Source organism: Gopherus flavomarginatus, chromosome 4, assembly GCF_025201925.1.
Source record: "Gopherus flavomarginatus isolate rGopFla2 chromosome 4, rGopFla2.mat.asm, whole genome shotgun sequence".
NCBI classification, from domain to species: Eukaryota; Metazoa; Chordata; order Testudines; family Testudinidae; genus Gopherus; species Gopherus flavomarginatus.
Genome location: NC_066620.1, coordinates 149,852,555 through 149,870,987, shown reverse-complemented (window position 1 = coordinate 149,870,987; position 18,433 = coordinate 149,852,555). Strand labels below are relative to the sequence as shown.

The following is an 18,433-nucleotide window of genomic DNA, read 5'->3' as shown; positions in this document are numbered from 1 at the left end:
ATTAATTCCCTACTGTGCTGCAGACTTCCTGTGTGATCTTAGGCAAGCCATTTAGTATCCCCATGTCTGTTTCTGCCACCTATATAAATGGCAGAAATACCCCCACAGAAGGTAAATACATTATAAATACATTAAAGATTATGAGGTGCTCAACTACTAGAGCAATAAGTGCTGTTGAAGTAGCTAAGAGACAGCTACCTAGGTCAGTCCTTGGTATCAGTCTGCCAGCAGGTGTGTTTAATTGTTGTTGTAAAATAGTACAAATATTAGTATATAACCAGCAAAGAATCCTGTGGCACCTTATAGACTAACAGACGTTTTGGAGCATGAGCTTTCGTGGGTGAATACCCACTTCCTCAGATGCATATATAACCAGTATATAACCAGATCTAGGTTCAGCCCATCACTCATATAGTGACCTAATCACATAGGACAGTTAGCAGCCACAAGTTGTCAATCCTTTTCAGTTACTCATATTGTCCTGGGCTGGATTCGAATTGGCAGAGTGACTTAATCTGTACAGCTTTATATCCCCTTTTCACTCCTCTATTCTAACCAATCCCAGGGTCTTTCAGCTTTAAGACATAAAGATCCTCTTCAAAAGCAACAAAAAACTGAACCAAAGCAGCCACATAAAATATACAAAACACAACTATTTGAGCAAAAGTCCTTTCAAGATGATGTATCACAAGCTTTAGTATTTATATTACTTCTGAGTAGAAATATCAACCTTTTACATTGCCTTGATTCAGCCTGAACAAACCTGAATAATACGTAATACAGGTGAATGGGAAGGCAAAAGCCCAATAGCAGGGATCTGACACTTTTTTTAAGAGAAAGAGAATACACTATTTTCTAGATAGAAATAAAAGTTCCTCCTTATCCATTCATGGATTTCTTTGAACTCATGTAAGAGGAATAATTCAAACAGTTTATTTAGCATCAGGCAATATCATTTTTATCCTTCTCTCAAGTCAGTAGGTAAGTTACTTTCAGGTTTATCTGGCATATTGACAAGCTCTGGTGAAGCATTGCTGTGGAGCAGAGCTGTATTTGCTGTTTCAGCGGGAACAACGTATTTCAGCTTCTGGCACTCACTTTTCATGGCTTGAATTTTCTTCTCATATCTCTCAAGGCAACATTTTATGGTGTATTTGAAAATCAGATAGCTCAGTTCACATACATTTAATACAATGCACAAGCACGAAGTCACCACCACAAAATAGAGGAAGACTTTCTTCTCTGTGGGCTTGGAGATATAGCAATCTACAGTGTTAGGACATGGCCTCATGTCACACTTCACAAGCCGTGGCACGTTGAATCCACCATACAACGTGTAAAACAAAACCAGAAAACCAATTTCAAATCCTGTTTTGAAAATGAGGCTGATGAGATAAGTACACAGCAATCCACCATCCATGCTCCCTGGGGTCTTGTAAAGTTTCTTTTTGTGTCGCTTTTCCCTGCTCTCTCGATAGGCAACATGGAGAACGACCAAAAGAGAAGGGGTGGAGACCATGATCAGTTGCAAGGCCCAAAGCCTGATCTGGGAAATAGGGAAGAAGTGGTCAAAGCAGACGTTTTCACAACCTGGTTGCCTGATGTTGCACTCAAATTCCTTCTGTTCATCCTTCCAGACATGTTCTGCTGCCACAACATAGACAAGCAAGCGGAATATAAAGACAATAGCCAACCAGATCCTGCCAATCCCTGTTGAATATTTATTCACTCCACTTAGGATGTCTCGCAGGAATCCCCAGCTCATGTTTTTTTCTGAAGGAAGGACAAAATGCTGTAACAAAGAAACATAGGGTTAGAGATTTCCCTTCCTCTGGAGAAAGAACAAAAAACAAATACATCCACGCTGAACCATATTAGTATAACTAGTATCTAAACCAGCCTAAAATAATTAAGGTCAAAGTGCTGCTCCTAGATCCACGTGACAGATTTTAGAGCTTATATTCGGTACCTCCTATGGTTGCTAATACTGAGAACACTTTAACTGCAAGTGTAGGCAGGCCCAAACCATGTTGGGCACTATATCAGACAGTGAGGTCCAGCCTGCTCCAAACATGCTATAAATACAAAGTGGGACTGTTCTTAGTAACATTAAGAGAAATCATAAACATTTCCCATGAAAGAATAGTTTGACTATTTTAGGGCCCAGGGAGCTCCCAGGAATCAAGGCTAAAACTACCATGTGCTCACCGTATGATATAAATTAGGGGGAAAAGGCAACCATAAGGAATATGGTGTCCATAATTGCATCTTCCACCCAGGCTGCACAGGTGAATCTGTTCTATTATAGGATGTTGCTATTCCCCTTCTCCCCCTCTCCAGAGATATTGTATTTAAGTGGAGAAGCAGCTCCAATGACTATCAATAAAAGGTAATAATTTTGCTAGCAGATATCAATTAGTGGAACAATAAATAATAGAACAATATCTTAATAGAAGGAAAAGCTCATATCTTGGGTGTGTCTTGAATAATAGCAATTGCAGACATTTTGAGGGTGACCATTGCATATGAAAAAATTATGGGTCAAGAACATCCCAGGTGATGGATACATTTGGCTTCACAATTTGAAGCATAATGATAAAGATGATTGTAATCTCTCTCCAATATAAATGGATGGAAAAATCTTATTTATAAAAGTTTTGGTTATTTTTGGTTTGGTTTCATTTTTTCCCTCCTTCTCACTCTTCTACTGACAGGCTAATATGAAATGAGAGTTACTTCATTGTCCTTCATTACTTTTAGCTAAGCACGTTTGTATTCAAGCAAATGTATCTGAAATCCTCCTCAAAGGTTAATGTCTGTGTGAATGATTAAAATGAGCTACTTCTCTGTAAAACAAGGATTAGTTTTCATCATAGGGAGTGTCACCTGCCACATCTGTAAATATTTGCCAACAGCAAATCCATATAATGTCACCCAACAGCCTTTGTGATCCCTTTAAGCAAAGTCAAAATAAGTTGCAGCTGGTAGGCCAAATGTATTGTCAAACGAACAAGCAGGCCTATAAAACCATCAACGTAAGAGGTGTTCCAAACCCCAGGCTTCTTTCTGTCCTTTAAAAATGATAGATTTAGTGCTGACATTCATCTTCTCTGTGTTTGTGTTTAATTTATGTTCTGCTACGTTCAGACCCTCCCCTCTTCCCTGTGCTTTATGGGAGGGGGGGAGTGCAAATTTTTCCATGCAGTTCACTTGTTGTAAAAGGACTATAGTTGTCTGCTTTTTATGGAGGATGTGCATAAAATTAACAGATTCATACATTATAAGGCCTAAAGGGACCACGGTGATCATCTACTCTGATTTCCTGTATAACACATAGGACTTTCCTAAATTCTTACTTGAACTAGGGCATATGTTTTAGAAAAACACCCACTCTGGATTTTAAAAAATTTCCAGCAGTGACAGAGAATCCAGCACAACCCTTGGTAAATTGTTCCAAAGTTCGGGGGAGGCACTATATGTGAAAGAAAGCATAGAGTCAAATGAAGTAAAACTCTTACATGAACCAAACTGTACCATAGAATCTCTATGGATAGTAAGTCCATGCTTGAATAATAAGAATCTAGTACTAGGGATATACTACCACCCGCTTGACCAGGATGGTGATAGTGAGTGTGAAATGCTCAGGGAGATTAGAGAGGCTATAAAAATAAAAAACTCAATAATAATGGGGGCTTTCAGCTACCCCCATATTAACTGGACACATGTCAGCTCGGGATGGGATACAGAGATAAAGTTTCTTGACACCTTAAATGGCTGCTGCTTGGAGCAGCTAGTCCTGGAGCCCACAAGAGGAGAGGCAATTCCTGATTTAGTCCTAAGTGGAGCAAAAGATCTGGGCCATGAGGTGAATATAGCTGAACCATGTGAAAATAGTGATCATAACATAAAATTTAATATCCCGGGGTGGGGAGACAACACCAAAGTAGCCCACTATGGCAGCATTTAAATTTCAGAAAGGGGAACTACACAAAATTGAGGAAGTTAGTTAAACAGATATTAAAAGGTACAGTGTCAAAAATGAAATCCCTGCAAGCTGCACGGAAACTTTTTAAAGACACCATAATAGAGGTTCAATTTAAATATATACCCCAAATTAAAAAACATAGTAAGAGAACCAAAAAAGTGCCACTGTGGCTAAACAACAAAGTAAAAGAAGCAGTGAGAGGCAAAAAGGCATCTTTTAAAAAGTGGAAGTTAAATCGTACTGAGGAAAAGAGAAAGGAGCATAAACTCTGGCAAATGAAGTATAAAAATACAATTAGGAAGGCAAAAAAAGAATTTGAAGAACAGCTAGCCAAAGACTCAAAAAGTAACAGCAAAATTTTTAAGTACATCAGAAGCAGGAAGCCTGCTAAACAGCCAGTGGGGCCACTGCATGATCAAGATGCTAAAGGAGCGCTCAAGTAAGATAAGGTCATTGCGGAGAAACTAAATGAATTATTTGCATCAGTCTTCGTGGCTGCCGAGGTGAGGGACATTCCCAAACTGGAGTCAGCCTTTTTAGGTGACAAATTTGAGGAACTGTCCCAGATTGAGATGTCATTAGAGAAGGTTTTAGAACAAACTGATCAATTAAGCAGAAAGACGTTACCAAGACCAGGTGGTATTCAGCCAAAAATTCTGAAGGAACCCAAAAGTGAAATTGCAGAACTACCAACTGTGGTATGTAACCTATCATTTAAATCAACCTCTGTACCAGATGACTGGAGGATAGCTAATGTGACGCCAATTTTTTTAAAAGTCTCCAGAGGTGATCCCGGCAATTATAGGCTGGTAAACTTAACTTCATTACCAGGCAAACTGGTTGAAACTATAGTAAAGAACAGAATTGTCAGACACATAGATGAACATGAGTTTGGGGGGAGAAGTCAACATGGTTTTTGTAAAGGTAAATTATGCCTTACCAATCTACTAGAGTTCTTTTGAGAGGGTCAGCAAACATGAGTACAAGGATGATCCAGTAGACAGAGTGTACTTAGATTTTCAGAAAGGCTTTGACAAGGTCCCTAACCAAAGGCTCTTAAGCAAAGTAAATTGTCAATGCGTAAGACAAAAGGTCCTCTCATGGATCAGTAACTCCATGGATGTTAAAGGACAGAAAACAAAGGGTAGGAATAAATGGTCCGTTTTCAGAATGAAGAGAAGTAAACAGTGGTGTCCCCCGGGGGGGAGGGTCTATACTGCGACCAGTACTGTTCAACATATTCATAAATGATCTGGGAAAAGGGGTAAATAGTTGGCACAATTTGCAGAGGATACAAGACTACTCAAGATAGTTAAGTCCAAAGCAGACTGCGAAGAGCTGCAAAGTAATTTCACACAACCAGGTGACTAAGCAACAAAATGGCAGATGAAATTCCATGTTGACAAATGCAAAGTAATGCACATTGGAAAATATAATCCCAGCTATACATATAAAATGGTGGTCTATATTAGCTGTTACTACTCAAGAAAGAGTTTGGAGTCATTGTGGACAGTTCTCTGAAAACATCCACTTATTGTGCAGTGACAGTCAAAAAAGCAAACAGAATGTTGGGAATCATTAGGAAAGGGATAGCTAATAAGGTAGAAGATATTATAATGCCTCTATATAAATTCATCGTACTCCCACATCTTGAATACTGAGTGCAGATCTGGTCACCCCATCTCAAAAAAGATATATTAGAGTTGGAAAAGGTTCAGAAAAGGGCAACAAAAATGGTTAGGGGTATGGAACAGCTTCCATATGAGGACAGATTAATAAGACTGGGACTCTCCAGCTCAGAAAAGAGATGGTTAAGGGGAGATATGACACAGAGCTATAAAATCATGACTGGTGTGGAGAAAGTAAATAAGGAAGTATTATTTACTCCTCATAACACAAGAACTACAGGTCACCAAATGAAGTTAATAGGCAGCAGGTTTAAAACAAACAAAAGGAAATATTTCTTCACACAAGGCACAGTCAGTCTGTGGAACTCTTTGCAAGACGATGTTGTGAAGGCCAAGACTATAGAAGTGTTCAAAAAAAGAACTAGATAAATTCATGGAGGTTAGGTCCATCAATGGCTATTAGCCAGGATGGGCAGGGATTCAAAACCATGCTCTGAAGTGTCCCTAGCCTCTGTTTGCCACAAGCTGGGCGACAGGGGATGGATCACTTGATTACCTGTTCTGTTCATTCCCTCTGGGCACCTGGCATTGGCCACTGTCAGAAGACAGGATACTGGGCTGGATAGACCATTGGTCTGACCAGTATGACCATTCTGATGATCTTAGTTTCAAAGGTTAATTACCCTCGTTGTTAAAAATAAATTGTGACTTCTTAATTCTAGTCTAAATTTCTCTAGCTTGAACTTTCAGCCATTGGATCTTCTTATACCTTTGTCTGCTAGATTGAAGAGCTTTACATTTATGTTCCCCATGTAGATACTTATTGACTGTGACTGAGTCATCCTTTAACCTTCTCTTTGTTAATATCACCTTGTGCCAAATAGATAAAACTTAAAATGTGGGTGTAACAGGCAGGTTGGAAGGCCAGGTTGCCTAATGGTTAGAGCACATGGCTCTCAGCAGGGGCGGCTCTAGACATTTCGCCACCCCAAGCAGGGTGGCATGCCACGAGGGGCGCTCTGCTGGTCGCCGGGAGGGCGGCAGGCGGCTCTGGTGGACATACCGCAGGCATGCCTGTGGAGGGTCCGCTGGTCCTGCGGTCCGCTGGTCCTGCGGCTTTGCTGGACCTCCTGCAGGGACGCCTGCGGGAGGTCCACTGGAGCCACCTGCCGCCCTCCCGGCGACCGGCAGAGCGCCCCCCGCGGCATGCTGCCCCAAGCACGCGCTTGACGTGCTGGGGCCTGGAGCCACCCCTGGCTCTCAGTCTCCTGCTTGGTTGCGGAGCTTCAGACTCTAAGGCTGGGTAGGTAGGGGGACGCGGGCTCTCCTCCTCCATCAGGTCCCAGCCCAGGGCCCTCCCAGCAGAGAATCTAAATCCACTCCCCTGGGCTACTTCCTACCAGTCTGTTCAGTTTAGGGTTTGCCCCCCACCAATCCAATTTGCTGGGTGGCTTGCTCATGGGTTTTGGGCAGGGTCCTGTCACATTCCCAGGCTCCTTCCAGTGGGGCAGCCCCAATTTGGTGAGGGTGAGCCCCACAATATCTCTGTGGTTTGCTCAGTTACCTCAGATGCTGGAGACTCCTAGGTCCCATTCAGTCTACCTGGCCTGGGGAGACAGTGCTTACTCCCAAGTGGCTTACTTGGCTGGCAGGCTGGTGACCCTTCCTATAGGTAGGGAGGCAGCTAGCTCCTGCCGCTTCACCAGTCAGTCCTGAACTGGGCCAGGCTCCCTCCCTTTTTTCCCCCTCTAGGCCTGGCATTGGCTGTAGGTATAATGGGGTGGGGCTACCTGGGCCCAAAGCCTTTATTTAATTCCTGCTGTGCTGGTGGGTTGGTTCTCTGCTTCATCACACAAACCCTCCCCCATGACACCATTTGGGGTCCCTCACCCATCTGTTCTCCTCTATGCCATGAAAAGAAGTCAGCATTCAGATTGGCTCTTCAAGCCCAGTGTTGAAGGCAGAAGGAAAAGGGCTGGAGGGAGTGGTACGCTCTCAGAATTTGGGGGTTAGTATCCTTCATGGCATGTAGCCATCATAGGGGGGCATGGTCTGTGACTAATGTGAAGTGAATGCCCAGAAGGTAGTAGCAGGGCAAGTCGATAGCCTACTTTACTGTCAGTGCCTCCTTTTCAATCACAAAGTAGGTCTTTTTCCTTGGGAACAGCTTTCAACTAATGTACAAAATGGGGTGCTAGTCACCTCACACTACCTGGCTCTTAGGCCCATGTCTGATGCATCGGTCAGTAGCAGGAACTCCTTGGTGAAGCCAGAGCTGTATAAAATGGATTCTCTGCAGAGTTGGGCCTTCAGGACTTGAAAATCCTCCTCACAAGCTTTAGTCTACATTGTCGTCTAGGCACACAGCAGCGTATTGGCCATGGTCCATTAGTCTCTGGACCATGGCCAGGACCCCAGGCAACCCAAAGGGCATTGTCTGGAAGTGAAAAAGCCCAAAGAGAGGTTGGGAAACTGTCTTTTCCCTGGATTCTGGTGTGAGGAGATCTGCCAACATCCCTTTGTTTGATCCAGAGTGGTGATGTATTCTGCTTCCCCTAGCTGGTCAAATAGTTCATCAACGCGAGGGTTCGGCGACCAGGAGAGAAGGGAATGTCTGGTCCTAGTTTCAGACATCCATAAGGACAAACTTTCGGAGCATTGTCTTTAGTGTTCTGTTTAATCTTTCTACCAGGCCGTCTGTTTGGGGGTGGTGATCAGATGTCCTGATGGTCTTGATTTTCAGCATTTGGCACAGTTGCTTGATCATCTATGAAATAAAGTTCGTTTCCTCATCTGATAAGAGCCCCTGTAGCACCCCAACCTGAGCAAAGATTTTCATCAGTTCAACTGCCACCGTTTTGGCATTCATAGAATGTAATGGTACCACTTCCAGGAACCTGGCTATATAGTTTACTATAACTAAAATGAACTAGTATCCTGCAGTGCTCTGCTCTTCTCCAAAGGGCCGGCTATGTCCATTCCAATCCTCTCAACTGGCATGCCTACTAGTGGGAGGGGAATCAAGGGAGCTCTCTCTGTTGGCTGAGGGCTGTGAGCTGACACATGAGTAACAGAAATCTAGAACAAAAAAATGGGCTAGAATCCAGGCTAACATCTTCTCCGTCCCTACATGCCCCTTGAAGGATATGGCGTGGGCAAGTTGCATCACCTCCCTCTGTGGGGATCAGGATACCAGAAGCTGATTCCAAACTTCTCCAGTCTGCTGGTCCTTCTCACAGCAATATAGCTGGTCCTCTTGAATTTCAAAGGGTGGGAACACTCCACTTGCTGGGGCTCAGTGGTCTCCCCATTTACTACCGCCATTTGGGTGTATGCTCAGTTCAGCATGTTGTCCACCCATTGTTCCTCTACAAAGTGGGAGTTCTGGTTCAGAATCTCTGACTCAGGGAATGGAGGGGCCTCTTCATTATGTTTGATGGGGCCTTGTCTTGCTAGGTTGGCTCAGATGCATGGAATGTTCCCTCACCAGGATCAGGGATTTCCCCTACTACTCTGGTTAAATATGGGGTCAGCACCACAGCATATTGGCCCTGGAGCCAGAGGTCTACTATGGCCATCTGCTCAAAATTTCAGGGAAGGCCTCAGGATCATCATTGGCCCCATCTTGGTAAGTCTGACAGGGGTGGCAGCATGGGTGGTGCGTGAGTCTTCTGTTTGGGGAGGCTTACACATGAGCACTGGGAGCTCCCTAGAAGTGGAGGGGTCCACCATGGCCCTGCCTCCCCCAAGGTCCTGCCCCCACTGACTCTTCCCCTGAGGTGCCCCCTGCCCACCCGCCTCTCACTTCTCCTCCCTGCCTCTTCTCCTAAGGCCCGCCCACCCATCACTCACTCCTTCCCCCTTCATCTCTTCCTCTAAGGCCTGCCTTCCCACCCACCACTCGCTTCCTCCTTTCTGTGGTGGAGTGGAGTGAGCAGTGGGTGGGGTCTCAGGGAAGAAGGCAGAGCAAGGGTGGGACCTTGGTCTAGGTGTCAGTGACCCCCCCATTTTTAGGGAGCTTCACTTCCAGCACCCCAAAGGTGATGGGCCAGCTCACCTCCAAAGGAAGGTGACCCACGTCACATGGCTAGCCTTTTCTGGGGAGGCTTAGCTTCCCCAAGCCTCTTATACATGCCGCCCATGGGTGGCAGTTGCAGCTGGGGCACGGTTTGCTGGCTCTGTGGGAGTAGGTGGCCATAATGTTGTGACCACCTGCTGGACCAACTATTGCTGCTGCTGGTTGGCCATTTGCAGAAGCAGTTTTGCTGATGATGATGGTGGGTATTTTGTTTGGCCATTGGTTTTAGTAGCTGTTCCATTTCCATTTAGCTAGAGTGCTGGTTGCTTGAGGGTTTCTTTCTCTCTCTTTTTTCTTCAGTCTCCTAAGCTACCTGCATTCTTCACCAACCTGTAACATGCAGCTTGAGGAGCTGGACAGTCTAGTGGTTACAGCACATGGCTCACAGCCCCCTGCTTGGTTGAGGAGCCTCAGTCTCTAAGGCCAGGGGAGTTAGGGGGACCTGGGCCCTCCCTCTCCACTGGGTCTCAGCCCATGGCCCTGTGTACATCAGCCTTTGAAGGTGGGGGGGCCTCCCTACTTCCCACCAGTCTGTTCAGTATGGGGCATGGACCCTCTAGTCTAATTTGCTGGGCGGCTTGCTCCCCATAGGGTCCTCTCTTGTGTTGTGGGTTGTGTCTTACCACAGTTCCAGACTTCTTTGGGGAGAGCAGCTGCAAGCTGGGTAAAGGCAAAACCCACAATGTCTATGGGGTTCGCTCACTCAGTTACCTCAGGTGTTGGAGACTCCTAGGTCCTCTTTGCAGTCTCCCTTGGCTGGGGGGGACAGTGCTTACTCCCAGGTGGCTGCCTTGGCTAGCAGGCTAGTACTCTTTCCCTTCAGGCAGGAGGCAGCTAGCTCCTGCCTCTTCCCCAGTCACCCCTGAACTGGGCCAGGATCCTTCCTTTTCTCTCCCCTCCAGGCCTGGCATTGGCTGTAGGATGTGGCTTTCTGGACACAAAGTCTCTCTTTAACCCTCCTGTGCTGGTGGGCAGTTTCTCTGCTTCATCACGGTTAGCATGCAATGTGACAGAGCAGAATTTTTTAACTTCCTCTTCTGGGGTAGGATATATATATTACAAATGGAGTTTGAATGTATGGATATTGTATACACACCGCTACCCCGATATAACGTGACCCGATATAACATGAATTCGGATATAATGCGGTAAAGCAGTGTTCCGAGGGGAGGGGGGAGGCTGCGCACTCTGGTGGATCAAAGCAAGTTTGATATAATGTGGTTTCACCTAAAACACGATAAGATTTTTTGGCTCTCGAGGACAGTGTTATATCGGGATAGAGGTGTATTAATATTTAAATGAGCATATTGTAGACAAATGAATATTCTGTTAGCATACTTAGCCCAATACAGTGTAATACTTAGCCCAATACATTAAAGTGTCCAAATATAAAAAAAAGTTTAATTATAAACCTAAGTCTGAAATAATTAAAACAAACAGTAAAACAATAACTGCTATTGTCTAACAAGCAACTAAGCCACTATAACTGTATAACTATATCTCCCTGGGTATTCAAGTAAATATTTTCTAATAAAATCTAAAGCAGCCTTCAAATTTTAGACATAATTCCCTTTGTCATATGTAAACACTCTAACAGAGGATTACAATGTAATGGTGTTTTCTGATGAAATTTACACTTTTACTAAGTGCCATTAAGACACTAACTTAATATGAATGACATCAGAGGATGAGATGGTGTGAAATTTCAAGCATGTGGAGTGAGGTTGCCAAAAATTGTGGAAGCCTATTACAGAAAGAGGTGACATTGCATATGATACTTGCTCTGCTGGGCATAGATATTCCCAGTAACAACCAATATTGCACTTCCAATAACAATACAAATCAGACTTTAAAATATATGCCTTTTTATCCTCTCTAAAGCTTGCCATGGATTGGTAAAACACCCATAACTGAGTAGTTCTGTGAGATTTGATTTGACCTGCTTTATATAAGTGCCAACTATGGTTATTTTTATTATCAATTACACAATCAAAGGAGCAGCACCAGATTTGTTCTCTGACATTAACCTTCTGGACATTATCTCAGCTAGACGTTACTGGATATTTGTTTTCATTGTTCTTTGATAAAAATGATTTTTTTCTCTCACTAAATGGTGTAACACTTTCTTTATACCAGTCTCCATACACATTATCTTCCTGCTGATTCCAGAGGAAGCCATAAGACGCATGTAAATTTTTAGCGCTGTGTCTGTGCACTGTGTTTGCATGCTCCAGTTTATGCAAATACTTGCTACATTCTGTCTAAGCAAATTCCATTTAACATTCAGACTTCTGCGTAGGAGCCAACTATCCCAAAATATTAGACTGAATTATTTTTCCAAAATTATAGACATTTGCTGGGATGTTCTTTTACCTGTAGATCAATGTTGCATTTTAAATCCTCCACTTCTGTACTGGGTATACTTCATTTCATAGTTTAACACATGCCCTAACCTTTATTACAGAAACCTGCCTATGTTTCCTATGTATTTCCCCACCATCCTTGCTGTAGATGTCTTCTTTTCTGCATGTCCAGCATCACCAGCGGGATGGGGAGCCCCTGGCAGTGCAATTCCCATCAAAGCCAGAAGGTGGCTACAGGACAGACGGCGAGGGCAGACACACAGCCTCTATCTGGCGAGGCCAGGCCTCCATGTTCTACATGGATCTTGGAGGATCTGCTGCTTTTGGAGCCCAAAATCCTTTGTTCTGCAAGAGGAGGAGCGAACGTGCCCTCCCAGGAAATGATGCCAGGGAAAAACTGAGAGAGGGACTTGCGGCGTTTTCCAGTCCCCTGTCCCTTTAATTTTTCTCCCTACTTTTTACTCGTTAGCTGTACAGTCAATACAACTGTGAGAGAGTGAGCTGGAGTCTTCTCTGTCCCCTGCATCTTCAGTCGGATTGTTTGCTCAATTCCAGTCCAGAGTCTTGATTGCTTAGATTCATTCTGACTCTGACAACACTAACAGAAGTGTGTGCTCAGCATAAACTGCAAAATCTTAGGGCATATCTACACTGCCCCTCTGTTTGGACTATGGGAGTGTGAATAGCAGAGTGCACTGAAGTTTTGCACTTTCTCTCTCCCACATGGGGGCTGAGGACCCGAACTAAAAGATTCCTACTTCACATTCATGTAATCCTGTTTGACAAGGGAAGCGAGCTAACAAAAAAATAAATATGGTCCCACTTCATAAAATAGAGACAAAAAGATTAGGGATGTGCCAAGTAGGTTTTCCTTTTCTAACATTAGGTAAATTACTCTCAGTTTCAGAAAACCAGGTTCTGCGTTAACTGCTGTGAAAACAACTTATAGATCAAGTCATCATTCCTACCAAGTAACTTTTTTACTTAAGGAATCCCTCCAAATTTTAGGAGGTGTATTGGACCGGAGTAAAGAAAACCTACATTTCTTGACCTATGAAAATCCATCCTGCAGCTCTTTGTTCGGGGTGGGAGTGGCTAGGGAATCTGCACTTTTGAAAATCAGGCCACTTATGGATTTAGGAATCTATCTTTAGGCACCTGCTTTCGAAAATCTCTGCCAGTGTTTCCATATCGGGGAGTGCCTAGCCTATATACGAACTGGGACTAGAAAAAATGTTTCTTACTCCTGGCCCCACCAGTCCTACACTGAGGACAGTCTGAAGAAAGCACAAAGGAAAGACCTGTCCAGGGAGAGGTGGGAATAAGAGCTTGGAGGGAATTCTCAGACAGCCCTGAGGCAATGTATAGGCCCCAATCTAGTGCAAGAGCAAAGAGAAGGAAGAGTTCAAATCATGTAGCGCTGATATAGAATAGATACAGAAAAGGATTTTGGTTATCGAAGACTTACTTACATAGTTACTTGATTAAATGCTCCTTTGGCTGAAATGAGACTTTTATAAAGTGATTGTGGAGCACACAGCTATAATTTCTGGATTCGCAATTCTCTATCAACAAGCTCTAGGCAACAAAATGCCAGTGTTTTTACATCTGTAGTCTTCCCTGTGACACTAGTTGAATGTCCATGGGACAAACTTCAGGAGAGCAGGTCTATAGAGTAACAGAGCTTGTTTTGTGGCATTCCTCAGGGTCACAGACAACACTTCTGCCAAAGGAAACGGAAATGTGTCCTTAAAAGGAAAAAATGTTTATTTTATGTGTGATTGTTGCTATATGGCAGTGTAGCTTTTAACTGATGCTCAGGTTGATACTGTACAATACCATTCATTCTTCAAAGGCTTAGACGTTTCAGAAAGGGTTAGTCATTAGTTAAAGAATAAAGCACAAAGACAGTGAAAGAGACTGATTCAGTAGATGAAAGGGAGACAGTAGACTTCCTGATGGAGCAGCACATGTGAGAGTGACATGCAGCTATAGGGAGAGGGGAGGAGGAGGCCAAGCATGGTGAACAGATGGGCCTGAGACTAGAGAAGATGAAGCCATTGTGTGAGCAGTCAAATCCAGAACAGTCTAGGGATTCAGAAAGACCATAAAGGAGGAATTGAAATAGTCAAGTTGGGTTGTGATTGTGACAAGAGGGAGATCACAATAAGGGGGAGTTTGGGCAATGTTCCAGAAGAGGGGAGATAAATGAGCAGAGCAAGTTAGAAGTGACTCCTAGTCTTAGCAAAATTATATTCTGGGTTAACCAAAGGGAAAGTCTAAGATGCTTTATACCCGGAAGGAAGATTTCACTCTTTAGAGCATCCAAGAGTAGAATGATTGGTACAGCATTAAATGAGCAGAAGGAAGAAAGACAGTTGAATGAGGAAACAGAGGGAGGAGAGAGTAAGTTGAGGGACATGTAAGACTGGTATCATCTGTATCAGCATGATGTCCAGCACTTAAGCTAGCAATGAGAGGTCACAAAGGGTGTCAGGAAAAGAGAACAAGAAGAGGGCCAAAGATGGAGCCTCCAGAGTGGAAGGGATGAAGGAAAGAGATCGTCTCTATCAGAAATGAAAAGAGAGTCATTAGAGAGAGTTCAAATCAGCACAGGAGAGGTGGCTGAAAGGGAAAGAGTTTCTTGTTCAAAATACTCTAGAACAGACAGACTGAACAATATGATTATATGGAAAGCTGTGCCACTAATTGCTAAGCTGCTGGAATATCATTTATTGGAAAATGTATTTGAATAATGCCACAGTAGAATGAATTATTCATTGAACAATTGTATCATTCAGTTAGGTCTACAGCAGCTTGAATAATATGTATTGAATAATTCATTCAATGAATAGTGTATTATTTAATTAATAATTTCCCCCAGATTTTGACCATCTTTGCTAACTATGTTAGCAGTAGAAAAAGTACCTTTGTAAAGAGGAGAATGGGGAATTAAGAAAATGTGAGAGGGAAATGAGCCAATGGCAAATGGAGCTAATCCATCAGGAGTTTGTGGGGCAGAGAAGGAGGGATACTTTCAGGAGGTACTGGTGAGGGAAGGACACTGGGAGTCACCAGGGGAGCACGCAGGGAAAGAGTGGGGAGTAGTGTGTTGCTGTAGAATAAAAGCAGTGGAATGCAGAGGTGGATCAGAGAGAGCAGGTTGTCAGCCTGGGAAGTGAGGGTGAGGCCCACGAGTTGTGTGTACAGGCTTGGAACTGGCCTAGCAAGCTGTGCAATGGTGACATTTTTTTCTGTGTAACCATTGTTGATTTAAAATATCAATTCTGTTCACTACAAGACATAGTCTTGCTTTATGGGTGGCTTTATGACAGAGGAGAGAAGGTGATGGAAACCATTGGGAAAGACACTAAGGGAATGGGGTGGGTGCTGAGAGTCACTGAGGAGGGCACAGGAAAACAGAATGTGGAAAATATGTTGAGACATCAACTTCACTTTGTGGACAGTGAAGTCTAGTGACTAGAGCAGGTTACAAGATGCCAGACCTGATTCTATTCAGAGTCACCCTGATCATGTCACTTCTGGATTGACTTTCAAAGGTACTAAGCACCCACAAATCCCACTGAGGTGAATAGGAGCTGCAGGTGCTCATCACTTTTGAAAATCAAGCCACAACCCTCAGTGCCTTAGTTTCTTTATCTGTAAAATGGAGGTGATAATATCAACTCTGAGAATAGATTTCAGATGCTTGGGTGAAAGGTGCTATGGAAATGCCAAGTGTAATAATTTAACACTGGGAAATTATTTTTGTCTAGGGTCTTTCATTGGTCAGATACCCCCTTGTCCATCCTAAAATGAGTCAAACTGAAATACAAATGTAAATTTCAATACTTGTCATTTTTTGGAGCCTACAAGAAACTAGCCAGCAAAGATATTTACTTCTTATATTCCTTTAGCAAACAAACCCACCTCCGCTGAACTGTGTACTGGCCCTAGTTCATTATTATTTATAATATGACAATGTTTAGTGGTGCCAATTGACCACACTGGTGTAGACATGTCAAAAACACAGAGTAAGAGACAGAATCCCTGCTCTGAAGAGTTTACAGTCTAAAAGAGACAGACAAAAGGTAGGAGGGAAAACAGAGGCAACATCATTTACCAAAGGCCATGCTGCGGGTCAATGGGAGAGGTAGGAATAGAAGAACCCAGGTCTCTTGTCTAGTTCCTGAGCTGCTGTAGCATGCTGAGCTATTGTTCTGCCTTATTAATGTTAACCTCTCATTACATCAGGTCTAGCATTAGCTTGTAAGCCCATAAGAGCACAGCTCATGTCCTTTTCTCTCTCAGAAGGAGGCACCTAGCACTCTTTTGGGTGCCATAATAAGTAATATTTTAAGCAGAATTTCCATCCTTCACAGGCCAGTATAATAGTGGTTAAAGTATCAGAGGGGTAGCTGTGTTAGTCTGGATGTGTAAAAGCAGCAAAGAGTCCTGTGGCAACTTATAGACTAACAGACGTATTGGAGCATGAGCTTTCTTGGGTGAATACCCACTTCGTCAGATGCATGTGGTTAAAGTGTGTATGTATAATATGTAAAAACAGTAGCCTGGGTATGTACGTGCTAAATATGTACAGGAATGGTGGTGGACAGAAGTAAATGGAGGAAGGCTGGTCATTTGGTTGTGGCCCTGGACTGGTACTCAGTAGATTTTTGGTTTTATTCCTTGCTCTGCTATTGACTTCCTATGTAACCTTAGGGAAATCATGTAATCTCTCAGGGCCTCAGTTCTTTGCCTGTAAAATAGGGGTAATACTTCCCTTTTCCACTCTTGTCTGTCTTGTCTATTTAGAGTGTGAGCTCATCAGAGCAGGAACTTTCTGTTACTTTGTGCATGTACAGTCCTGCCACAATGGGATCCTGTTCTCGGTTGGGGCACTGAGGTGCTATTTTAATAAAATAATTAATAATGATAATAAACCACTTGGGTATAATTCTCTGATCTGTTACAGACTCTCTGGGTGACTGGGGGCTAGTCACTTAATCCTTCTATGCCTTAGTTCCTCATCTCCAAAGTGAGAGAAATATTTTTTCTCTACCTCTTTGGGGGCATGTTAAGGTTAAATTCATTGATAGTGTTTCCTAAATTTTTGAAAACTTTCATCAGGAAAATCAAACTAATCATCTACCTCCACTCCTCAACAGCCCAGCCATGTGCTGCTAAATATTGAGGCACTCAGACATGATAGTGATGAGTACTGTACAAGAATCTAGACAGATGTTACTCAAGATCCTGATTTAGATCGAAATAAGGCAGATTTTTAACATCAGCTGACAATTTCTTCTTTAAATCAAAACACCTGCCCTCCTTCCCCACCCACCCCCAGAGAATGTGTGGAAAGATCAAAATAGTTTGCATTTAGGGGAGAATATCATCCACAAACTCCCTCCTTAGTGTTTGTCAGAAGCTTAACTCTGATTAGCTCTTTTTTTTTTAATAGCTAGTAGTTGCATTGCTTCATCTCACTAACATTTTATATTTGCATTTGAAAAATTAAAAGCACCATTTAACAAGCCAGCAGCTATGAAGTATGATGTTCTGCCAGAGTGTGGTGTTTTTAATTATTTTCCACATCACACAGGACTGATTCTGGGAGGAATAGTAACTATCAGCCATCACCTTTTCTGTGTATCTTAGTAAATTAGGTAATCAAGTGAAAATGATACTTGAAATATCCAGGATTACATAAAATACCAAAGTAGTTGTCTGTTCCATATCTACACAATAAATATTGCAGTTCTCATAAGCACAGTGAAAAACCTATAACCATTCTACCTCATGTTCTCCTCTTACAGAGAAAAGCTACTTCTACGGTATCCACAGCAATGATCCCAGGTATTAACAAGTGTTGTTACACTGCTTGGGTCATTCCTGTAAGGATCGTCAGAGGACAGAAGCATTACAATCACAAGGCAAGGGATTTCAACTTTGGAACTTACTGAAAAAAATGAAATTAAAACATATGGACTGTGGGTCATAGATGGCTACATTCCAGTTTGTAACAATTAATTGTTTAAAAATTATATCAACAGTGCATGGGAAAACTTACTGCCATTTTACAAGGCTTATACTTAATTAGAATTGCATATGCATTTGACACTTTCTGAAAGGAAACTTTCACACACACACACACACACACACACACACACACACACACACACACACACACACACACACACACACACAACCTCCCCCCAACTGGTTTCTTATTGAATAAAAACACATTTTATTAGAAGAAGAAAATCTTACTTACCTGAACAGCAACAGGTGATGATTAAAATTGAACCAGCAGTTTTCTAGTATCATTAACAATTAATGACTCATTTCCCAGAAAGGGAGTAATTGCTTTAAGCTG

At 42.9% G+C, this 18,433-nt stretch overlaps 1 protein-coding gene across 1 annotated transcript; it reads right to left on the bottom strand.

Moving 5' to 3' along the window:
* Positions 1 to 380: 380 nt before the first annotated feature.
* Positions 381 to 18,433, bottom strand: GJB7 (gap junction protein beta 7). Its single transcript, XM_050950184.1, has 2 exons — positions 18,332 to 18,433; positions 381 to 1,792 (listed from the first exon to the last, which is right to left on the bottom strand). Exon 2 carries the CDS (start codon positions 1,763 to 1,765, stop codon positions 959 to 961), a length of 807 nt encoding a protein of 268 aa, XP_050806141.1. The 5' UTR covers positions 1,766 to 1,792; positions 18,332 to 18,433; the 3' UTR covers positions 381 to 958.